Source organism: Pipistrellus hanaki, assembly GCF_964339955.1.
Source record: "Pipistrellus hanaki genome assembly, chromosome: 9".
Taxonomy (NCBI): Eukaryota; Metazoa; Chordata; class Mammalia; order Chiroptera; family Vespertilionidae; genus Pipistrellus; species Pipistrellus hanaki.
Genome location: NC_140511.1, coordinates 48,254,163 through 48,280,324, shown reverse-complemented (window position 1 = coordinate 48,280,324; position 26,162 = coordinate 48,254,163). Strand labels below are relative to the sequence as shown.

The following is a 26,162-nucleotide window of genomic DNA, read 5'->3' as shown; positions in this document are numbered from 1 at the left end:
TCACTGGACAAATCTTAACCACCAGGTGACTTGTATTGACTGTGTGTTAATAACAAGATACTTTTTAAGTTTATTTTTTTATTACACAATAGACTCATTGGGTAAAATGTAGAAAGTTCAGAAAAAAAATCCCATAATCCCACCACTCAAGTGATAGCCATTGTTAGTCTTCCGTTCTTGCTTAATGCTTTATTATTTTTCAATCGTCACTCAAAAATATATTTTTCCATTGATTTTTTAGAGAGTGAAAGTGAGGGAGAAGTGGAGGGAGAGAAACATCACTGTGAGATACACTAACTGGTTGCCTCCTGCATGTGCCCCAAGTAGGACGGGGATCAAAGCTGCAACCAAGGTACATGCCCTTGACCAGGAATTGAACCTGCGATCCTTCACTTTATCAACTGAATGCTGACAAACTGGCTAGGGCTTGTTTAATGCTTAAAAAAAAAAACACAAAACAATTTTATATATATACAATTTTGCTGAGTTTTTTTACTTTTACATTATCGCATGTTCATTTCTCCTAATAACAAAAGCTCCTGTAAGCATTGCTTTATATAGCTAGCTATACAGTGTACTCTGAAGGCTTTTTAACTACCTCATTCAGAAGGAAAGAAGGCAGTGGAGTGAGATGGTATTTTCAGTTCATGGGACTCAATCTCAGAGAAGAGGCCATCAGAATTCTCCTCCTCCATTTCCTGCATTCCTCCAAACACTTCCAGACTTGTCTCATCCAGACTCAGTGGACTTGCTATGAATTTGGCTAGTTGTTCAGTCAAACACCTTAGGTTTGAATCCTGACCTATATAATCTGGGAAATTTCTTTTCTAAAAATGTGTGCACAGTAAGGATTTTAATATAGTTCTTAAAGGATTAAATAGCATTAGGTATGTAAAACACTTAGATATAATAGGTGACCAGAAAGGGCTAATTAAAAACACACAGATTCCCCTTGTTATAGCTCCCTCCTCCCTTGTCCTTTTCAGCCATGTTTCTTTTTTTCTTTTTTTTAATATATTTTATTGATTCTTTTACAGAGAGGAAGGGAGAGAGAGAGCCAGAAACGTCGATGAGACAGAAACATCGACCAGCCGCCTCCCGCACACCCCCCACCGGGGATGTGCCCGCAGCCAATGTACATGCCCTTGACTGGAATCGAACCCGGGACCCCTCAGTCCGCAGACCGACGCTCTACCACTGAGCCAAACCGGCTTTGGCTCAGCCATGTTTCTTGAAAATGATTTATATTTACTCTCTATTTTGTAATCTCCCCCCTTTACACTGCAACTAGTGTAATCTGGCTTTTATTCCTGACATTGCTCACCAAAGATGTCCTAAAAAACACTAGATGTAGTCATGAAGCTTTGAGTCATTTCTTTTTTTTTTTTTTTTATTAAATTATGTGTACATATTTTACCATTGACACCCCCCCCCCCATACATACCCTCCTCCCCCAGATTGAGTCATTTCTTAATCTTTTGTGTGTATAGTCAATCAATTTCTCCTGGTTTCCATGACACCAGAGTCTTCCCAATTTTCTTAATTCTTGTTCCTTTTTATTCTTTGCTGCCTAAATTCTGTTCTTTAATTAGCATCTGTCCTCAACTTTTGAGTGTCTGGAAAATGCACGATTCTTTCTTATGAGATTGGAGTTAGAATTCTGGCTCTCCTACTTACCAAACTGAGTTCCCAAGTTATTTAACTCACCTGAGCCTCCAAAGTCTCAACCACAAAACGGTGACTCCTCTCCTGGACAAACACCTTAAATGGAGTCATTGTACACTGAACTTGACCTTCTCATTGGCATAATGGACTAGTAGGCATAAATTAGAATTTCAACCTGGAAACCCATTTCATAGCATAAGTATGTCAAAACTCAAACAAATAATATACTCTCCATATTTATTAACAGTATAAAACTAACAATATGAGCTGTGATATACATGTTCCTTTGAGGTATTTTTCTTCATGGGCTGGACTGGCTGAGGTTTCTGAGACTCTTAGTTTAATGAAGTTTGGACAGAATATGCCATCTTTTCCTGGTAAATCTTCCTAAGGTATTATTCCTTACTCCAGAGACCTTTGAACTGCATTGAAAATGTCATCTGCCACAAAGGAGAAAAAAATAGTTCAATGATGTTCAGATAAATGCCTCTCAAAGTTTTTAAAAGCTAAATGTTGGACAATTTCAATTATGTCTTACTTTTCCATCTTTACAAAAATATACTTTGTTGAGCTCCTGAGAAATTTCTAATAATACAACCAGGTTTGCAGGAGAAACTTCTAGATCTACTCATTCTGCAATGTCAATCAGTTTCAGTGATGCTTTTTACAGTAATACAAATGCCTTCCAAATACTGAGGCAGTTTCCTCTAAATTTCTAGTTTTAGGCTACATTACAATTTTCACAATATCCAAAACACTTCCAAAATTCCTTATTGATCCATCCTCTTTGATTGCTTTGACCTTTAAAATTTTTACAGTAAAAATACCTTAAGGATGAACAACTTATTTGATCTCTTGGCTAAAGTCAATGAGATGCTTTGTGAAGATAAATGGAGAGAGGAAGAAAAACGAATGCCAGGATATTGCTGCTTAAGAATTTGGAGACGGCTTGAAGCATTGGCCAAACCCAGCTGTTATCAATTTTTTAAATGCCATTATTTCTTGCCCTGTGGAACAAAGTAGAGTGATGCCATTATTTCTTGCCCTGTGGAATGAAGTAGACTGAAAATCAAAGCTTGAGGATTGCTTTTTCTAAAGACATTAGTTCATTAATTAAAGGGGAGTGCTTTGGATTCTTGGCAAAATAAAAGGTAAGGCACTAGTTTTAATTTGCAGTCAACTGTAATATGTGATTCCTTCTACCCAACTGCATAGTTGATATTTAAAAATTGTCTCAAGCCCTACCCAGTTTGGCTCAGTGGATAGAGTGTCAGCCTGCAGACTGAAGGGTCCCGGGTTCGATTCCGATCAAGGGCATGTACATTGGTTGCGGGCACATCCCCAGTAGGGGGTGTGCAGGAGGCAGCTGATCCATGATTCTCTCTCATTGATGTTTCTAACTCTCCATCACTCTCCCTTTCTCTCTGTAAAAATCAATAAAATATATTTTTTTTAAATAAAAATAAAAATTGTCTCAAAAAGTAACAGGCCTCTCTGCATTTTAATTAAATTTTCTGGAAAATTCTTCAATGTTTCATTAGCACTTGTAGCTTCCACCAGATGTTATGCTAACAAATTCTGTTATAAAAACAAACAAAAGCTGTTTAATGTGCATTCTCATCTGATGAAATCTCTATCCCCTGGTTTCTAACCAAAGGTCCTAGTTCAGGCCCTCCTTACTTTTACCGAGTTAGTACAACAGTGGCTTTGAAATCAACCTAAACAAAATCACCCAACTTCAATTTCTAATCTACCTCCACAATCTTCCCCAAGGTATGCAACTGTCCTTTGAGCCATCACTCTACCTTGCATAATCCCTCCAACATAGCGCTCAACAAATTTTATTAACATTTTATTTTTACACAGGTCTGCTCTATGTCATCCTGAGTCACTACTGGACAAAGCCTGTTTCTTACTGGCTTATCAGTTAGCACACAGAAGGCACTCAACCTGTTTTCTGTATTGGACTGGATATAAGCCCAACTCTCATATCAGCTTTCAAATACCTTAAGAATTCTCTCTTTGAAAACCAAAATTTTCTAATATATTATTGAATGTGAAAAAAAACCTGCAAATTTTGATGAAAAACAATACCTGATTTTTTTCTTTGAAGCTAGTACACTAGGAAAACCAAGCCTTGATGATTTATAGTGGTCCTATGAACACTAATTTATCATACTTTCTATAGCTATCTTCAGTAGCTACTAAATCCTGCTCCAGCCTTCACTGCTTTTTAGGTGCTTTATCACCCACACCTATTAGCTTTTATATCTAATTTATCTATCTATACCAATTCTTCTCACACCTCAAAATTTTGCTTTTTAACATGCCGTTGGCTAGAAAGTTAAAATAATCAAGCTTGTTAAAATGTCTATGGCAGTAAGAAATAGACCCTAAGAGAGAAATTATGTACCTAAGTTCAAAAAACACAAGGATCTTGCCCTAGCTGGTTTGGCTCAGTGGATAGTGTTGGCCTGTAGATTGAAGGGTCCCAGGCTCAATTACAGTCAAGGGCACATGCCTGGATTTCAGGCTCCATCCCCAGTAGAGGGCGTGCAAGAGGCAGCTGATCCAAGATTCTCTCTCATTTATGTCTCTCTCTCTCTCCATTCCTCTGAAATCAATAAAATTATAAAATTAAAAAACAAAAAACTTTCAGATAATTTAATTAAAAAAAATAATACTCTTCAGCCCTGGCTGGTTTGGCTCAGTGGATAGAGCGTCAGCCTGAGGACTGAAGAGCCCCACGTTCGATTCTGTTCAGGGGCACATGCCCAGGTTTCGGGCTCGATCTCCAGTGGGAGGGACATGCAGGAGGCAGCCAATTGATGATTCTTTCTCATCATTGATGTGTCTAACTCTTCCTCTCCCTTCCTCTCTGAAATAAAAATATTTTTTAAAATACTGTTTAAAAAACACAAGGATTGCCAAAACCAATTTGGCTCAGTGGATGGAGCATCAGCCTGTGGGTCCCAGGTTTGATTCCGGTCAAGGGCATGTACCTGGGTTGCGGGCACATCCCTAGTAGGGGGTGTGCAAGAGGCAGCTGATAGACGTTTCTCTCACCGATGTTTCTAACTCTCTATCCCTCTCTGTAAAAAATCATCAATTAAAAAAAAAATACATCCTCTGCCTTTAGTACTCTCTATATAATGGAGATAACAGAAAACAGGCATCACAAAGATTTAAACAATTAAGGTAAGCTCAGAGTGACTTTTAATATGCCAAACAATGTTAATAATACACAAGTCAAACAGACAAGTGCAAACAAGTCTTAAACCAAAATCAATAGGAAAATAAACAATAAACAAAATTTTTTCAATATCTATTAGCCAGTACTATTAGTCAAGTGGCTAATTACAGATAAAATATATTTTATGAAAAGCTTGGTATAGTCAGAAGTCATTCTGGCATTTCAAACAGCTATGTACAGTATCACCAAGATTAGTTTATATACACCAATGTTGAAGGGAAACTGGGCAAAACAGTTAAAAACAGACTAACAATACAATCAAGTACAAACTTAGGTGGTGAGAGGAAAGATTTTTTAAAAATTCAGGGAAGGGGATTATCAGAAAAAATTACAAAACCAGCAATAATTATACTACATTAATACAGCATTCCAAAGGGGGGAAAGGATGCATTTCTCCAATGCACTAGCTTCAAAGTTCGAAGGGAAAAAAGGCAAATAAGCTGCTTTTCATCAAGAGCAGCTATGTATTTCACATAATTGTTTTTTTAAAAAAAGCCTATTAACAACAATGATTGTTTAATGCTACAATTTACAGCAAAGACAAAACTAAAATAGCAGCAAATTCACAAGGCAATACTTCCACAGAACTATTCCATGGCTCATACAGTGCCCAAAAGTGCTCCCAGTTGGATATACAAATATAATTCACAATTAAAAAAAAGAAATATGACTGACACACAGGTACATTGAAGGCTGAGTAGTAACTGATTCTCTTACTATTTCTCTTTTCAAAGGGAGAATGTTTGTAATAAAGCCCTTGGTCCTTTTTTACAAGTCACTACAGGGAAGGATACCTTTTATCACAATGCAAACTATCAGCAGCACACCACCGTAGTGGTTCACCCTGGAAAGGCTGATGGTAACATCCAACAATGACTGACATCCTAGAGAAGACAAACTGATCAACTAATGAAAGCCTGATAGAGCACTGGTCAAAATACAGCTTTTAACTGTAATTCACAAATAAAAGTCCTAAAAAGTATTTCAGTAAAACTACTGACATCCATTTTAAGTCATTGCAAACTGGATTCTAGCAGTGATTTCAACCTAGCTTTAACTTCCTCTTGTCACAGTTTTTTGGGGGAGGTGGGAAATAAGTAGTTCAGTATATGGTAAGGCTGACAGAGCGATTCATTTTCTTTCCAATAAGTCGAGATGTTCTATTACTCTGCGTGGTGGACCGAGTGGCCATCCGGTCAGTGAAGAGTGCTCTTTCCTCAGCTGCAGCTTTTGCCATCTGGGCTTTCTTGAGTTCTCTACAAACACAAAAATAGAAAACAAGACTTTTCACCTACTGTGTTAATCCAAATTAGAGATCCTAAGAGGCCAAACACAAACTATATTATCAGCTGGAATATCTTTGCATGTTATCATTATTCTAACATGCAATTGAGAAGAGGAAAAACACACTATGCAACTTTAGCTTCTGCTCAAACAACTTAAATTTACAAAATAATCTTATTTTGGACTATCAGAATTAAAATGTCGTATATATAGCCAAAACCGATTTGGCTCAGTGGATAGAGCGTTGGCCTGCGGACTGAAGGGTCCCAGGTTCGATTCTGGTCAAGGGCATGTACCTTGGTTGCGGGCACATCCCCAGTAGGGGGTGTGCAAGAGGCAGCTGATCGGTGATTCTCTCTCATCGATGTTTCTAACTCTCTGTCCCTCTCTCTTCCTCTCTGTAAAAAAAATCAATAAAATATATTAAAAAAAAAAAAAAAAAAGAAGAAGAACCAATGAGTATGGCTCCAGCTATTTAAAAACAAAAACTTTTTGTATATATATCAAATATACTTAGGTACAAAGTAATAAAGACACTACTAATGACTTCTGTGTGTGTGTGTTTTTAATATGTTTTTATTGATTTCAGAGAGAGGGAGAGGGAGAGATAGAAACATTGATCAGCTGCCTCCTATACACATGCCCTACAGGGGGTTGAGCCTACAACCTGGGCATGTGCCCTGACCAGTGACGTCCTGGTGCATGGAATAAAACTTAACCAACTGATCCATACCATCTGGGCATGACTAGTTTTGTTTTGTTTCATTTAAATATTTATTGTTAAAGTATTACATATGCCCTCTTTCTCCTCCATCAACCCCCTCCAACCGATCCCTGTCCTCCACCCCAGGCCCTCACCACCCACTGTCTGCACCCATGGGTTATGCATATTTGCATACAAGGTCTTTGACTGACTGCCTCCCATCCACTCACCCTCCCTCAGCTTCCCTCCATGTCTGGGTTTTAATAAAAACTTCAAATAGAACTCTGTAATTGTGAAATATCTTTACATAACAGAGATGAAAGAAAAATGCTACTTCCTATTTCTATGAACAATTATCTATCAAACTAGTGGCAAATAAACCTTTTCATATTTCAAGTCAGATTAGCTTAGAATCAAAATGGTAGCAATAAAGCAAATGCATTAGAATCATTCCAATCAGTTTTGAAATGTTAAAGGTCATTCACATCAAATATGAGAACCACCTACTAACCTAATTGACATTAATTTCATAAAAATTAGTACAACGGAAAGTTTCAAGGAATATTCATTGATGCTGAGACTTTGGAGAGGGTATAGGCTCACTTAGCTTTTGCTATGATTTGGGGCTTGGGGATTATCACCACTTGCAAATGTATGCTAGTCTTAAAAACTTGAAGCCCATTAATTTCAAAGTCTAGAAACAACACAAATTTATAGGTTAAGTAACTTATTTAAGGCAGAAGTTCCCCAACTTTTAATTATATAACGTGCCAAATCACTATATTTCACACTGACAGAAAGCCTTTATCATCTTACTAAAATTGTGAATTAATGAACACAAAAAAGTAAAAACAAAACAAAACAAAAAAACCCTCACTTACTTCTGCAAAAGTGAATTTTTGAACTTTTCAGCATTCAATTCTATTCGTAATTGTTCTGCGCTTTTTCTAGAAGCAGACAGCAATATTGAATGCTTTACCAGTGCCGCTGCTGAAGGTCTTCTCTCTGGATCTGGATGAATCATAACCTTGAAAGAGAAATAAAATTAAGGTAAAAACATGTGATTTAATAAAATGTTAAACCATGTCAGTAAAGTGCTTCATATAAAAAATACTCACTTTTAGCAACTCTGTAAATTCTTGGGAAAGCACTTGTGGAATCCGTGGTAATCTACCCTGTCTGATTTCATGCCACTGGTCTCCATTTCTGGGGAGAGGTTCAGCACCAGCAGCACATACCACTGTGAGGGCAAGGGCAAAAATATCTGCTTTTGGTAGATGGGAATAGTTCTGTAAAATAAAATAAATAATTTTTAAGGAAATATAAAAATTCTCAAAATAAGATTATACCTCATAATGATCTAGGTGAAAAGCAGGACTAAATTACAATGTTCAATGCCACATTTAAGTTTAGAACCTATTCAGAGAACAAGTAAATTTGGAGAAATTATTCTAATTGCAAAGTAATATTAATGTTAAAGGTGGAGGGGTTGGTAAAAACATTTATAAAAGCGAATTTCTCCTGTCATTAGCCTAATTCAAATCTCAGAAGAAACTCCTATCCCTCTAGGAGCATTCAAGTGAAAACAGAAAACATCCTCCTATCTAATAAAAGAGTAACATGCAAATTGACCATACCTCCATGACACTCACAAGCCACGCCCACAAGCCAATCAGGAGCAAGTATGTAAATTAACCCAAGATGGCTATGGCCACAGAGAAAGCAGGAGGGAGGCTTGGGTTACCCCAGCAATGGAGATATCCAAGCTTTCCACCTGCCTTGCCAGCCCAGGACTCCACTCAATGCTACAAAGTTTCAATGATAGAAGATAAATAAATCCCAACAAAAATGGCGGCAGCCACGGAGCTGGAGAGAGCACGAGGCTAGGGTTGCCCCAGCAATGGAGGAAGCCAAGCTTTCCGCACACCCTGGCCTGCCTTGGCCCCTGCATAAGGCTACCAAGTTTCAATTGTAGAAAATAAATAAATCCCAGATACCAGGGCCTCTGCTTGGGTCACCGAGGGGGAGGGGGAGGGGCGTGGGCGTGGCTGGCCTGTAAACCACCATAGGCCCCTCGCTCAGGCTGCCCAACCTCAATGGACCCCCCACCCTGATCCAGGACACCCTTCAGGGTAAACCAGCTATCTCCATCCATGCACCAGACCTCTATCCTATCTAATAAAGGAATAATATGCAAATTGACCATCACTCCAACATACAAGATGGCTACCCCCATGTGGTCAAAGATCCTGCCCCCATGTGGACACAAGATGGCCACCATAATATGGCCAGCAGGGTAGGGCAGTTGGGAGGGGCAAGCCCTGCAAGGGAGGGCAGTTGGGAGCTATCAAGCCTGCAGGGGAGGGCAGTTAGGGGTGACCAGGCCCACAGGGGAGGGCAGTTAGGGGCAAAAAGGCTGGCAGGGGAGCAGTTGGGCAACAATCAGGCTGGCAAGGGAGTGGTTAGGGAGTGATCAGGCTGGCAAGTAGAAGCAGTTAGGGGCAATCAGGAAGGCAGGCAGGGGCAATCAGGAAGGCAGGCAGGGAACCAGCAGTCCTGGATTGTGAGAGGGATTTCCCAGATTGAAGAGGGTGCAGGCTGAGCTAAAGGACACCCTCCCGCTGCCCCAGGTGCACGAATTTTGTGCACTGGGCCTCTAGTACGTACATGACAAGTTAGAAATAAGTAAAAGACAAATATACGTAAAAAGAACTATGATAATAATTTATTTGTTCTACTTCCATTCAAGTCTTATTGAGAAATATTTCATCACACTTTTGAAACAGTACTACTAACTATCAACCTTAATTTACTTAATCATTCCTGTGCTGCTACTTATTTCACATTTTCTTGATTTGTTTGAATAGGAAAATTCCTGTAGGAGACTCTGAGAAATGAAAATTCTGGATGAAAAGGTACTTGATTTTTATAAATTGATAGATACTAATATTTAACTCTCCAAAAATGCTGTGCCATTTTAAAGTTCTACCAGTAGTGTATGGAAACTTCTCTTTTATCACAACTCTACCATATTGAATATTATAAACTTGCCTTTACTGACTTGCTAATAAGTTCAATACCCCAACTTATAGTTTAGACTTTCTATTTTGTTGTTATTATTCTACTAGTTACTAGCTTAAAATTTTAATACATCTGCATTTATATTCTTCTATCAAATGCTAAATGTTGCAAAATAAATTGCATTATTAAAGGAGAAAAATTACCTCCTGTAAAACTTCATTTGCAAGAAAACGGCTATCACCCTCTTCAACTTGTGGACTAGATATTCTTGTTACATGCCCAAGATCACCTAGAAGTATTGAAAAAAAATACAGTCAAGAGTTAAAACACAATAGCTCCTCTCTTTATTTTATGGTAATAATCTGGTTATCTTTCTTTCTTACCTATTTTAAAGATAACTTTGTTAGATATCCATTCATCTTCATCTCCATCTTCAGAGGAAGCATTTGGGATTGAGGTTCGAGATATGAAAATATTACCTGTCAAACAGTTATTTATATAAGCCACATTAATTATTAATAGTATGACCAAAGTTCATGAACAAGCATACATCAGAATCATCCAGAAAGCTTTTAAATATATAGATTCTTATATGCTCTACACCAAACACTATGAAATAACAGTCTCGGATGGGAACTGGGGCTTTATTTTCTGGCCTAGCTCTGATCCTTGAACAATTAAAAACCACTATAATTAGTCCCTTCACATCTACACATTGAATTCAGCAGTTTTTTAATTAATTATTTATTTTTAAATATATTATATTGATTTTTTGCAGAGAGGAAGGGAGAGGGATAGAGACTTGAAACATCAATCAGCTGCCTCCTGCACATTCCCTACTGGGGATGTGCCCGCAACCAAGGTGCATGCCCTTGACCGGACTCAAATCTGGGACCCTTCCGTCCACAGGCCGATGCTCTATCCACTGAGCCAAACCAGTAAGGGCGATCTTCAACAGTTTTAATTACTTGGAAACCATACAAATGGCAGTAATATAGTAATTTGTAATGCTGCCAAAGCACAAATTTTAATCTCATGCTACAAAGCTGGTATGAAAAGAATGAGTCACATATCTATTGAGTTTGGCTGATCCCACAGCATCTTTACCCAATGTAGCTTTGTGGGATTCACTATCTTAGCTAAACAAACTTTTTTATCTTCAAATTTGAGTAAGCTCATGATTAACATAAATTTTAGCAACAGATCCCATTTTAATAGTTTTATCAATATAGTACTAAACTTATGTTATATTCACTGGAATCATCTTTCCAGTTTTGCTTTATTTATAGGACAACTTATTTGTGGCGGTATTTGTGAATTTGAAATTTTAAAACTTATTTTTAACTTTTGTACTTACAACATAAGGATCTACTATATTTGACACAATACAAGATGAGTGAGTATAAGGAACTTTTATAATTCACATTTATTGCCTTCAGCCCAAATATATTTTCTTTTTAAAAAATTAATATTTAAGTGCATTGTTAATGTACAGGCAAATTCTTCACATACTCTTATTGTGGCCCTGACTAGTGGTTAGACAATCAGCCTGCACATTGAAGGGCCGTGGGTTTGATTTCCCTGTCAAGGGCCCATACCTGGATTGTAGGTTCAATCCCTAGCCCAGGTTGGGGTTCATGTGGGAGGCAACCAATCGATGTATCTCTCTCACACCCATGTTTCTCTCTTACTGTACCTCTCTATTTCATTCGGGCTCCTACTCACTCTTAAAAAAAAAAAAAGGCAATGGAAAAAATATCCTCAGGTGAGAATTTTTTAAAAATGTGTAAAACAACTTAAATTCCCATTGATCATACACATTTCCATAGGGTAAAAAAAACAACGCATTAAATTCAACTTAAAAACACCTATCCTAGCCAAAACCGGTTTGGCTCAGTGGATAGAGCGTCGGCCTGCAGACTGAAAGGTCCCAGGTTCGATTCCGGTCAAGGGCATATACCTTGGTTGCGGGCGCATCCCCAGTGGGGGGTATGCAAAAGGCAGCTGATCGATGATTCTCTCTCATTGATGTTTCTAACTCTCTATCCCTCTCTCTTCCTCTCTGTAAAAAATCAATATATATTAAAAAAACAAAAAAATAAAAAAACACCTATCCTAGCCAAAACCAGTTTGGAGCATCGGCCTGCGGACTGAAAGGTCCCAGTTCGATTCTGGTCAAAGGCATGTACCTTGGTTGTGGGCACATCCCATGTGGGGGGGGGGGCAAGAGGCAGCTGATGGATGATTCTCTCTCATTGATGTTTCTAACTCTCTATCCCTCTCTCTTCTTCTCTGTAAAAAATCAGTAAAATATATATTAAAAATAAATAAATAAATAAAAATAAAAACACCCATCCTAAAATGTTTAACATGAATCCATCAACCTTTTAGTTATAGTTTCAAAATTATAGGAAATACAAGGGAGAAAGGAATAAACTAAATGTTTCAAGGGAGCAACCAAATTCACCCAGAAGAACATCTTGTAAAACAAGGTCTATACTACTATTTTTAGAAGTAGAAGGTAAATCCTAAAAGACAATGGATATAACCAGATGTAATACATGTTCCTGAAAAAAACAGTAGTTTGGACAAATCAATTGTTAAGAACTTGGGTTAAGCCGAAACTGGTTTGGCTCAGTGGTAGAGCGTCGGTCTGCAGACTGAAAGGTCCCAGGTTCGATTCCGGTCAGGGGCATGTATGTTGGTTGAGGGCACATCCCCAGTAGGGGGTGTGCAGGAGGCGGCTGGTCAATGTTTCTCTCTCATCGATGTTTCTAGCTCTCTATCTCTCTCCCTTCCTCTCTGTAAAAAATCAATAAAATATATTTAAAAAAAAAAAAAAGAACTTGGGTTAAGACTTTCTTCAGAAGGCTCTCAAGGAAGCCCGGGCAACTTCAGAGGCTGCATAACAAACTGCCCATGGCCTATTACTGATCTACTCAGGCTCTGAGCTGGTGGAAGCCAAGCTAACCTTTGTATACAACTTGGCTCCTTGCACGTGCACTCAGACCCAGGCAAGACAGTCATAAACTGCAGACTGCTTAGTAGCTCCAGATAGGTAGCCCAAAGCCAATCACAGGCAGCGTCGAACATGCACCTGCATTAGAGTTTCTCCCAAGTGGACCCAGAACCAACATAACCAATGGTGGGCTTCAGACCACACCAGAGCATGACTTAACTAGCCACAGAAGTGGCACACCCAAAAGGAGATCCCGACAGGCATCAGACCCTGCTGGGCCAATTCTGTTGGGGGAAGCAGCTGCGGCATGGTACTACAGCTTCCAACACAACAGCTCATACACTGTGGTTGGGGTCAATCCTCACTGTCAACCTGAGGGCATTCAAGACTCAACTACAACAGGAAGGTTTGCATATTCCACACGAGAGATTGTGCCACTGAGCCCCACAAGACACCTACTACATAAGACCACTATTGTGCCACTGTAAAACACAGCAGATCTACCTAATACTCAGAGACAAACACAAAAAAATAAGTCAAAAAAACATGCCCAGCCCTAATTGGTTTGGCTCAGTGGATAAAGCGTCCGCCTGCGGACTAAAGGGTCCCAGGTTTGATTCCGGTCAAGGGCATGTACCTTGGTTCCGGACATATCCCCATTGGGGAAAGTGCAGGAGGCACCTGATCAATGTTTCTCTCTTATTGATGTTTCTATCTCTCTTTCTTTCTCCCTTCCTCTCTGTAAAAAAATCAATAAAATCTTCTTTTTTTTTTTTAATGCCCAAAATGAATTTATTCCTGGAGTGCAAAAAATATCTGCAAATCAATTAACATAACAACATGAAGGATAAAAATGAAAGAATCATTGATACAGAAAAACCATTTGACAAAATCTAGCACCCATTCATGATAAAGCATAATGGAAAATCAGGGAGCATACCGCAACATAATAAAGGCCATCTATGACAAACCCACAGCCAACATCATACTCAACTGGCAAAAACTAAAAGCATTTCTCTTAAGATGAGGAACAAATTGGGGATGTCCACTTTTACCACTCTTATTTAACATAGTATTTGGAAGTCCTAGCCATAACAAGAAGAAATAAAAATCAGACAAGGAAGAAGACTCATTATTTACAGATAACATACTGTACATAGAGTACCCTAAAAATTCCAAAAAACTACTATAAAATTATGTCCAGAAATTGTGGGGTCTTTTTATTGATTTCAGAGAGGAACAGAAAAGGAGAGATAGAAACATCAATGATGAGAGAGAATCACTGATCTGCTGCTTCCTGCACACCCCCTAACTGGGGATTAAGCCACCAACTGCAGGATTGTCCTTGATTGAAATCAAACCCAGGACCATTCAGTCCACAGACCAACGCTCTATCCACTGAGCCAAACCAGCTAGGACTAGTTGTATGTTTTATACACCAATATTGAACTATCATAAAATGTAACTAAGAAAACAATTTCATTTACAACTACATCAAAAAATAAGGCACTGCCGAAACCGGTTTGGCTCAGTGGTAGAACGTCGGTTTGCAGATTGAAAGGTCCCAGGTTCGATTCCGGTCAGGGGCATGTACATTGGTTGCGGGCACATCCCCAGTAGGGGGTGTGCAAGAGGCAGCTGGTCGATGTTTCTCTCTCATCGACGTTTCTAGCTCTCTATCTCTCTCCCTTCCTCCTCTCTATAAAATATCAATTATATATTTTTTTTTTTTTAAAAGAGTGAACTCGAATGAAAACTGGACTGTGGGTGATTAAGGTGTGTCAATAAAAAAAATTTTTAAAAAATAAGGTACTGCCTTAGCTGATTGCTCAGTGGTTAGAGCTCAGCCCATGGACTGAAGGATCTTGGGTTTAATACCAGTTAAGGGTTGCAGGCTTGATCTCCAGCTCAGGAGTGTGCAGGAGGCAACCAATCGATGTGTTTCTCTCACATCAATGGTTTTTCTCTCTCTATTCCCCTGCCTTCCACTCTAAAAAAAAGTCAATGGAAGTGCTTACAGCTCTTTTTGAATTTCTCTAGGTCTTCTCGTTTGTACCAGAAAAAAAGGGAAAAAAGTCAATGGAGCCCAGCTGAAGTGGCTGAGCATCAACCTATGAACTAGGAGGTCTCGTTTTTTAATCAGGGCCTTGATCCCCTGTATCGGGTGTGCAGGAGGCAGCCCATCAATGATTCTCTCTCATCATAAATGTTTCTATCTCTCTGAAATAAAGAAAAGTATTTATCTTTTTAAAAATCAATCAAAAATATATCTTCAGATGAGGATTAATCAAACCAAACCAAACCACAAAAATAAGTTGCCCAAGAGTCTTTAAAAATAATAATGAAAAAAACACATTAAGATACATCTGTTTTCATACTGTTTAACAAAGTCACTTATTCTCTATAATCCTACAGAACACAGGTCAGAGGATGTGTAATACTTACTAGGCTTTATATCCATGTGAACCAAAGACATCGAATGAATATATCTCAAGCCCCGGCCAACTTGCAAAAGGAGATCCTTCAGCTCTGCTTCTATAAAGTAACGCATGCTTCTATAGTTTATACTTATGGCATCAGCTAAACTTCCACCTAATAAACACACACATAAAAAAAATTAGCATTTTCTTTTTTCTAAAATATTATTTTTCTTCTTATATCTTTCCTGAATAACCACAAAGTTAACCAAGAAAATGACATGTTATAGGACCTATTCCCTTCAATCTGCTTGTGAAATAAAAATTTTATTTATTCTTTCTATAGCTAATACACTCACATGGATACAAAATATAATGTAGTCTCTAGGATATCCATATACCCAAGCATCCCACCTGGTTCTTTTCCCTCAGAGTAAATCAATATTATCAGTTTCTTGTGCATTCTTTTCAACTCCTTTTTATACAAATGATAATACATTTTCACTATTTTTTTTAAAATATATTTTATTGATTTTTTACAGAGCGGAAGGGAGAGAGAGAGAGAGCTAGAAACGTCAATGAGAGAGAAACATCGGCCAGCTGCCTCTTGCACACCCCCCACTGGGGATGTGCCTGCAACCAATGTACATGCCCTTGACCGGAATCGAACCGGGGACCTTTCAGTCCACAGACCAATGCTCTACCGCTGAGCCAAACTGGTTTCGGCCATTTTCACTATTTTTACTGACTTCAGAGAGGAAGGGAGAGAGAGATAGGAACATCAATGGTGAGAATCATTGAAAGGGTGCCTCCTCACTCTTCCTACTGGGGATCGAGCCCATGACCCAGGCATGTGTCTCAACCAGGAATCGAACCGTGACCTCCTGGTTCATAGGTCAACACTCAACCACTAAGTCACTGAGGCCAGGCACATTTTATCTTGAAGATAGTTCATCATCAAACATTTACAGTGTTTCTATCAAATTCACTGTATAACTGAATGGTAATGCATTAACCAATCCCCTATTTGATGGACATTTAAAAATAGCTTCTAAGCTTTTGCTAATATATATATACTATGGCCTAAGGAATAATTCTGTACACATTGATCATTTTATACATATCTAGTATATCTCCTAGAAAACTACTGTTGGGTCAAAGGGTATGTACAATGTAAAATATGCATGCATAGTATGTGTAATACTATTTTATTACATACTAGAGGCCCAGTACATGAAATTCATGCACTGATGGGGGTGGGGAGATCCCTTAGCCAGGCTGGTGCCCTCTCACAGTCGGGGAGCCCTGTGATGGATAGCCCTGCAGAGGGAGGCCCTGTCCACCTGCTGCAGCCCGCCCGTTGTTGGCCTGGGCCTCTCTCTGCAGGTGATTATGGGGCAATGGCCAGGCTCCATCCAATTGCTCTGCATCCGCCTTGGCTGGCCTGGCACCAGTGGGTGTCATAGCATGGTCATCCAGATGGCTGTTCTGCTGTTCGGCTGTTTGGTCGATATGCATATTACACTTTTATTATTATTACATATTGTATATTCAATAGATTAAGTTTCTATAGCTAATAGGGCTATTTCTGCTTAACTTCTGCAAAAAAAACCTAAGAATGATATTCATACCATCAGTGCCAAGACTTGCCTCTGAAAGTTAAAAGAAATAACAGTATCTGGCTGCATAGTTCAATTGGTTAAATTATCCTCCAGATATGGCAATGTTTCAGGTTCGAAACAATGAGTGCATAAATAAGTGGAACAACAAATCGATGTTTCTCTCTCTCCCTGCTTCCCTTCTCTCTAAAATCAATAAATAAAATTTTTTTAAAAAAAGAAAGAATACACTCAATTTCTGATTTTAAAATAGCTAGTACTTAAAGTCTATGAGCATGGCCTACATGAATGGGGTGATTACACATGCATGTATACACACACACACACACACACAGTCCCCATAGAGAAAGCTGTACCAACTTATAATCCCATCATTATTGTATGAGAATACCTTTTTTTCCACACATTTGATAACTATCTATACATTTTATAGGTAAAAACCAGTGGGTCCTGCCAGTGTGGCTCAATGGTTGAGCATCGACCTAGGGGGTCATGGTTCAATTCCTGGTCAGAACACATCAATCAGTCATCTTCTGTTAATTCCCCAAGGAATCAAACCTGCAACCCAGGTATGTGTCCTGACTGGGAATCAAACTGGTAACCTTTTTAGTGCACAGGACAATGCTCAACCTACTGAGCCACTCTGGCCGGGCCCACCACTTCTTTTTAAAGCTTAATTAGAAATAATAAAATCAAAGCCAGGATAATAATATCAGAAAAGTCAATGAAGTATTAGGAAACTAAGTTGTATAATGCTTTTTAAATATATATATATATATATATATATATATATATGTGTGTGTGTGTGTGTGTGTGTGTGTGTGTGTGTGTTTGTATATGTATATATATATATATATTTCAGAGAGGAAGAGAGAAAGACAGAAACATGGACAATGAGAGAGAATCATTGATCTTGATTTGATGCCTACGCATGCCCCACCCTGGGGACTGAGCCTGCAACCAAGGCATGTGCCCTTGATCAAAATCGAACCCGGGACACTTCAGTCTGCAGGCTGACGCTCTCTCCACTGAGCCAAACTGGCTAGAGCAAAAGTTGTACAATTTGAACAAGAATGAATAACAAGCCGGGACCGGTTTGGCTCAATGGATAGAGCGTCGGCTTGGGGACTGAAGGGCCCCGGGTTCGATTCCGGTCAAGGGCATGTACCTTGGTTGCGGGCATATCCCCAGTAGGGGGTGTGCAAGAGGCAGCTGATCGATGACTCTCTCTCATCGATGTTTCTAACTCTCTATCTCTCTCCCTTCCTCTCTGTACAAAAATCAATAAAATATATTAGAAAAAAAAAAAAAAAAAGCTGAAAATATGCAGACCCTTTAAAAAAAGAATGAATAACAAATGGCAAATTTGTTTTTTAAATAAAAATACACCACACTTAAATATCTTAGGCTCAAGTGGGTTCTCCATACTTAACCTGAACAGTCTTGAACTGCAAGGTAAAAAGGGGTTCTAGAAGGGAACAGGTCAAATAAACCTGTCAGACAAGGGGACTTAAAGTCCTAGATCAAGTTTAATAAGAAAGAGTATGGCTTCTTTTTAATGGGTATAGCAACTATAGCTAAACCAGTTCCTTTTATCTCATTGCCAAAAGGGAAAGAGAGGTGAGAAGAGCCAAACATTCATCTGATTTTTAGGTTCTCTTCCCCTATCAGGCAACATTTTTATTAAACTGATAAGAACAGATACTACACTTGATCAGGCAACATTTTTATACACGTATTTCAATCTATCACTACACTAAAGATAACACTTAAAATGCAAATGACTATGAGATAACAAGGAAGCTTAGTCACTGATAAAGGATATCAGTAAATCAGCATGTACAAATTAATGATAACAGAATCCTTTCTCTGTGAAAATGTGTTTTCTGAAGACCAGGCTTATTTCTATTCAAAGCTTTTCAAAAGTGGAGAGAGGAGTAAGTGGAAAGGAAAAACAAAAGATAAGAAAAGCTCACAAATGTATTAGAATAGTCTTAGCTTTTTTCATCTAAGCAGAGTAAACAACCATACAAAAAGGCCTCCCTGCCTAGCTGGTTTGATTCAGTAGATAGAGCATTGGCCTGGGGACTGAAAGGTCCTACGTTTGCTCTGATTGGTTTGGCTCAGTGGATAGAGTGTTGGCCTGCGGACTCAAGGGTCCCAGATTCGATTCCATGTACCTTGGTTGTGGGCACATCCCCAGTAGGGGGTGTGCAAGAGGCAGCTGATGGATGTTTCTCTCTCATTGATGTTTCTAACTCTCTATCCCTCTCCCTTCCTCTCTGTAAAAATCAACAAAATATATTTAAAAAATAAATAAAAGGTCCCAGGTTCGATTCTGGTCAAGGGCAAATGCCCAGTTTGTGAGCTCGATCCCCAGTGGAGGACTTGCAAAAGGCAGCTGATCCATGATTCTCTCATCATGGATGTTCTATCTCTTTCTCCCTCTTCCTTCCTAGATGAAATCAATAAAAAATATATTAGGGGGGGAAAAGGCATCCCTGTGTCACACAGATCTACTTACTTTTTAAAGATTTTTATTATTTTTGAAAGTTTTATATTGCCCCAAAATAATAAACTATTTCAAAAGGTAATTTTACTATCTAACTTTATAATAGGACAAGGTCTTTGTTCCCACATCTGAGTTATACAACTATGTAATTCACTAAGCTGTTACAAATTTGTGGTCCCTGGACTACCACTGAAATACACAAGGGAACCAATCACATCAAAAAGGTGACAGGAGCCGAAACCGGTTTGGCTCAGTGGTAGAGCATCCGTCTGCGGACTGAAAGGTCCCAGGTTCCGGTCAAGGGCATGTACCTTGGTTGCGGGCACATCCCCGGTAGGGGTTGTGCAAGAGGCAGCTGGTCGATGTTTCTCTCTCATCGACGTTTCTAGCTCTCTATCTCTCTCCCTTCCTCTCTGTAAAAAAATCAATAAAATATATTAAAAAAAAAAAAGTGACAGGAAAAATAAAGGTGACAGGAAGGAAGAAATTAATAGGAGACAGTGTCTAGCAAATAAGGAGTGGAAAAGACATTATGGTTGAGTTGTACTATTTCAAATGTAGTAACTGAAAAAAGGTTAAGAAACAGGCCATGGAAGATAGCTACATAAAAATTTTTGTTGTTTTTAATCCTCACCTGAGGATATTTTTTCAATTTCTAGAGAGTACAAGAAAGGGAAGAGGGGGGGAAGAGAGGAAAACATCTATTGGTTACCTCCCTACCAGAGCCGAGGAACCTGCAACCGAGGTATGTGCCCTAGACCTTCAGTTGGAAGGCTGAAGCTCTAATTCAGGGCTTCCATTTATTTATTTTTTTCGAGTGGAAGGGGCATGTAATGATGGGGTTGGGGGGGGGGGGGGGAGGAGGAAGGAGAGACAACAATTTGATTGCCTCCTGCACATGCCCAGGCTGGAAATCAAGCCTGCAACTAAGGTACATGCCCTTGACAGGAATCGAACAAAGGACCCTTCAGTTCACAGGCTGACGCTCTAACCAGTGAGTTAACCAGCTAGGGTACTACATAAATATTTTGATGGTACATATATAAACATTTCAAGAGCTTTGTGAAACAAACTAGTAGCAATGATATATACTGAACACTCAGTTCTTTCAAATATAGAGAACTAATGAGAAATGAGATATTAACAGATCTTTTACTTCTGTTTTGTTCAGTTTTTAAATATGGAAAACCTAGATCCACTACTATACCACTTATTCACAAGCTATGAGATGGCTGGTCTTGTTTAAGGGAAAAAAATAAGAAGAAAAATAATAATATAAAAATAAATCTTTGCTATCACCTCAAGTATTCACTAAATTCTAATATTCCCAGAATATATACAGAAATAAAAGTCCATTATATGTATGTAAAGATTCAGATATTTAATAACAAGTGCCATAACAATGAGAATTGAGATTGTGGTAAAGGTTTAACAAAAAAGAGACCCAGCCAAAACCGGTTTGGCTCAGTGGATAGAGCATCAGTTTGCGGACTGAAAGGTCCCAGGTTTGATTCCGGTCAAGGGCATGTACCTGGGTTGCGGGCACATCCCCATTAGGGGGTGTGCAGGAGGCAGCTGGTCGATGTTTCTCTCTCATCAATGTTTCTAGCTGTCTGTCCCTCTCCTTTCCTCTCTGTAAAAAAAGAGAGAGAGAGAGAGAGAGAGAGAGAGAGAGAGAGAGAGAGAGAGAGACCCAAAGTGGTCCTTGAAGGACTTGCTAAAACGGAAAGCTATACACAGTTCCTAAGTTGAACCTCCATACATGCTTATTTTGTTTGTCTTTGGAGATAAGAGGGAGAGAACAACTTAATAGAAAAAAAAATCTTGATCGTAATGGTAAACTAGGTTTGATAGATGGGATTGGAGGCAAGATTACAGAATGACTTGAACAAATGGCTGAGTTTAGACCAATGAAGAATCAGTCATAAGTAGCCAACATCAGTTTTAGGAGTTCATATAATGAAATGGAAAAGGAGGGCTATATGCAAGGAACCTGTTCTATTTATATCCCACACAAACTCTGCTAGGTGCATGGAATACCAAGTTACATGGCAATACCAGTGTCCTCTCAAGATCAGTTTAATTTGAGTAAGTGGCATATAAATAATTTGCACTGTTCAATACTGAGATTACTGAGGTAGAAGGATTTCAGATATTTATTTAACATCAGGTTGGTATTACTTGCCCTTGAAATGCACATTAGGCTTCCGATCTTTGATTTTTTAAGAGATAAGAGATATATACATTAGATAAAAATAAGTATTCCCTCAATATTCATTCATTTGAGCTCACAAATTTGCAAGGGAACCATTATGTTACTCACCATTACAATACTCATTCTGTATGAGCATATGGTCATCTTCTGCCCATGCAGAGAAATATCGAACTACATGAGAATGTTGACCAAGTACTGCATGAGCATATACTTCTCTCAAAGCGTTCTGCCTAGAAGAAATCAGAGATTAAGAGAATGATAAACCATTTTCATTCAAGTCTAAACTGAATTTATCTGAAACTTTATAAAACAAACTTGACTTCTATATCTATCATTATGCTAAAAAACTTGCTTAAGAGTTAAGACTCTGTGCAGATTTTTCCAAAGGCATCCATTAAAGAATGGCAGTTAGAAAGAACCTTACTGAACCTAGAAATCAGAAAAGATGAAACTCCCATGTGATTTAATGGATGTTACTAGAAATAAGAAATTTAAGTTAGGTTCAACTACTCTTATTATTTTACCAAATCCAACAAGAATTAATGGTACACATAATAACTTCTCAAAAGTTAGAGAATTAATTCAATGCTTTATCACACAAAACCTTAATGTTTGTAACACCACAGGAAATAAAAGATCAAAAGACAAAATTTTTAATACATACTCATCAACAGAGCCGGCCAATGGCTTTTTTGATCGCTTAATGGCATAAATGCACCCATCCAGCCTCTTCACACATTTAAACACAGAACCAAACTCTCCAGAGCCAATTTTCTCTAGCTCATGGAATTCTGTTGTATACCGTGACTTCATATTGCTTTCAGTAATTGTAATTCTCTGTAATAAAAAAATGATATAAAAATGATTTTTTTGCTGTAGAGATAGTACAATGTGTGAAATTTTAAAACTATATCATAATTTGTTAAGAAACAGAAAATCACATTTCAGAAACAAAAAAGAAAATTAGAAGCTATTTACTTTAGCAGGTCTTGTTTCATCTTCATATTCATAATCACTGGCTTCCATGTCTTCACCACAGGAACTGAAAAATATGTATTTTTTCATGAACATATCTGAAAGACACATCAACTAGAGATCCAAAACTTTATCTGATAGGTAGGTGCATGGTAAATTTTAATGCGTAAAAACAGAAAAGCAGCCGAAACCAATTTGGCTCAGTGGATAGAGCACTGATCTGCGGACTGGAAGGTCCCACAATCAATTCTGGTCAAGGGCATGTACATTGGTAGCAGGCACATTCCCGATGGGAGGCGAGCAGGAGGCAGCTAAGCGATGTTTCTCTCTCATCGATGTTTCTAGCTCTGTCCTTCTCCCTTCCTCTCCGTAAAAAAATCAATAAAATATATTTAAAAACAAAACAAAACAAAAGCATTTAATTTTGTAATCACAAGATACAAGTCAGCTGATGAAATGTGATCACTGTTGAGATATGTTCATTAACCAGAACTTAAAAATTAAAGCCTTTTTAAATCAACTCTCTCTGCTTGCCTCATTTTGACACCAGTGGATTTCCTACAAGTTACCAAGACTTTTTATTCCTTCATTTCTCATGGCATTCCTTTCCACAGCTGATTACTTCCCACCTATCTCTGCTGAGAATTAGGTGTTAGGAATAGAGAAAAATTTTAGAGCATAAACTTCCATGTCATTTAGTTAAAAATCAAATTTAATAAGTATACCAAACCAACCCTGGGTGATTGGGAAACCGAACTATTGAATAATAACTTACTCATTCCAGTATGTTCTCTTTCTTCTACGACACTGTCCTGAGGAATGAAGTAACAACGAATCTGGAGTAAAAGGATTAATATTCACTTGTGGAGTCTGTCGAATGTCAAATTCTCTTTTTCCTGATTTTTCTGTATCCATGAATAGAGAACCACTTCTGATTTTAGCAGAGCCGGAATCAATTCCTCGAGCTTTGGAGAGCAAACTCTAAGAGAAGAAAAATAAAGTTTTTAGGATCCAAGTCCTATAGGGTCAAAGTAACACACAAGCCTTTATTTCAGGCAAAATAAAGTGGTTAACTGTGGAGTCCTTAGAAGGATACTAACCACCTTTTCTAAAAGATAGCCAAGAAAACAGGTCTAGAGCCCTAATGCGTATGAATGCATTATTAAAATTAAGTTCACTATAGAGGCCAACAGTTAACAAGCCCTTTCTAAGAACATAAACCTAAAAATAGAAAGCGGTGGGGAGCTAGCTCCGCTCCCCTCCCACCCTCCAACTAAATATGGCTCTGAAAGCACCTCCTCGGGCTCCTCCCCTCACGTCCGGAGGCATCTTGCCTAGGCAAGCTCAAACGCACACCTCTTCTTCCCGAGGGACTGAAACTTAACTTTAAAAAGCTCCATTTCCCACGTTATCCTTACAAATGCGATACTTGCCTTCATTTCGGGAAGTGTCCCTTTTAAAATCTGCTGTTACTCCTACAGTTCTAGAAGTGGCAATCGGCACATTTCCTTATCCCTTAAACCAAGTATGGAACGCCTACTTCACCTTCATTATCAACAACAGGAGCGCATCAGGGTCCAAGCAACCATCCCCATGCTGGTGTGTTTTAACAGTTGGACGTGCCTAACTCATCACATTTAGGAAGACCAAATGTGGTCCCTGCACACCTCCAACGGTGTAAACAAACGCTTCCTCCATCAATGTCCAGAAAGGAGCTCACACACGCTACCCTGTCTCAGGTACAAGTCTTTAGGATTGGGAACGCCTGGAAGGCCAGCCTTTTCATCATCCCACTGTAAGCGCAGTCTCTCTCTCTCTCCACCTCAAACTTCCCCCATGAAGGTGACCTGACACGAAACGATAAGCGCATGACAATTATTTGAACCCAACTCTGGCGGGGCGCCCGCCCAAATTACAGGACCCATCATCGCAGCGTTTAAAAGGCACCATATGGCAGCGGCGGGCGGGGTGTCAGGTGGCGGGGCCGGCGCCCCTCCAGCATCCTTCCAAACCACTGTGTGGGGCGCCACACTCCCCCCATTCGGCGGGCGTTTTAATCGGGAGCCACCTGGACGGCACCGACCGGGCCAGCCCCTTTGGAAAGATGAAGACGTTCCAGACGAGGCCCGGAGTTCAGTTATATAATCTTAACGGACTTTTTTTGGGCAGGGCCAAAAAAAAAAAAGAAAGGCTGCCAACTTTTTTTTTTGTTGTGGCGCAGGAGAGCGAGCCGGGGATGGGGGGGCCGGGGTGCGGCCGGGCGGTTATGTAACCGAACCCGGCCGGGCAGCGCCGCGCTCCACTCCGGGCGGCGCCTCCGCCTTTTTAAAAGGCCGGCGCGGCGCGGCGCGGGCTCGGGGGGCTCGGGGCGCCCGGGCCGCCGCGTCCTCCTCACCTTGGGGGTGTGCGGCGTGTCAAAGAGCCGCAGCTTGCGGAAGGTCTTGTGCGGCGGGGTGCCCGGGTGTTCCCGCAGCGGCGAGCAGGGCGCCTCGCCGGCCCCGCCGCGCTCCCCGTAGCCGCGCGGGGACGCGTCCTCCGGGCTGCCGAAGCGCACCGGCGACAAGGAGCTGCCCAGGAAGTAGGCGCCCGCCGGCGACTTGACCGGCGACGACGAGCCGAAGCCCTCCTCCTCCCACGAGTCGCCCTCGGCCCCGCCGCCGCGGCTGCCGGACGCGTCCGCGCCCGGGGAGGCGCTGCGCATCCCCATGTCCTCCTCCTCCTCCAGCTCCCCGGGGCTTCGGGGCGCCGGGCCGGGCGAGCGGCGGCGGCCCTCCGGCCCGGGCTCTGGGGGGCTCCGCGCGGGCGGCAGCGGCGAGTCGGGCTCCTGGAAGGCCGAGTCCTCCCCGGTGCTATGGCCGCTGCCCTCCTCCTCCTCTTCTTCCTCCTCCTCCTCCTCCTCCTCGCAGTCGCTGCAGGGCGAGAAGATGAGCTTCTGCCGCAAGGTGCAGGAGGCGCCGGCGCGGCGGGGCGGCGGCGGCCGCTGCCCGCTCAGGAAGCTCATCGCGCCCCGGGGGCCGGCACGGAGGACCCGAGGACCCGGACTCGCGGAGTCCAGGGCGCAGCCTGCCCAGGGGGCGGGTCTGCCACGTGCGGCGGGGCGCGTCCGGAGGCCGCGGCGGCGGGGCTGCGTGGCGGCGGCTCCCGGGCGCTCGGGGCTGCGGGCGGCTGTGGGGGCGGCGGCGGCGGCAGCGTGGACTGTCCGGCGGCGGCGGCGGCGGGGCGGCCCGAGCGCCCAGGCTCAGGTCTCCGCAAGTCCAGCCGCGGGTTCGGACTCCGCGGCTTCCCGCGACCGTTAGCCACGTGACCGCCCAGCCCACCAATCCCCGCCCAGCCCCGGGTTTAAAAAAAAGAAGGGCGCGACGTAGCCCGCGGGGGTGGGGCTAGTTACGTGATTTTGGCGCCAACCCACTGGCTCCGCCCCGGCTCGGCGCAGGGCGCGTCCAGGGCGGTGCTGCCCGCGAGCCTATGAGCGCGCCGAGCGGCCGGGAGCTGGCACGGCCACGCCGCGACGGGGCGCTCTAGGGGGTGGGGAGGGGGCG

At 40.9% G+C, this 26,162-nt stretch overlaps 1 protein-coding gene across 1 annotated transcript; it reads right to left on the bottom strand.

The window, feature by feature from the left end:
* Positions 1 to 4,849: 4,849 nt before the first annotated feature.
* Positions 4,850 to 25,942, bottom strand: WEE1 (WEE1 G2 checkpoint kinase). Its single transcript, XM_084893484.1, has 11 exons — positions 25,019 to 25,942; positions 23,399 to 23,604; positions 22,627 to 22,690; positions 22,313 to 22,485; positions 21,757 to 21,878; positions 15,331 to 15,477; positions 10,310 to 10,405; positions 10,130 to 10,215; positions 8,024 to 8,194; positions 7,787 to 7,932; positions 4,850 to 6,174 (listed from the first exon to the last, which is right to left on the bottom strand). The coding sequence occupies exons 1-11, from the start codon at positions 25,622 to 25,624 to the stop codon at positions 6,021 to 6,023; spliced, it is 1,971 nt and encodes a 656-aa protein (XP_084749610.1). The 5' UTR covers positions 25,625 to 25,942; the 3' UTR covers positions 4,850 to 6,020.
* Between the last annotated feature and the right edge of the window lie 220 nt (positions 25,943 to 26,162).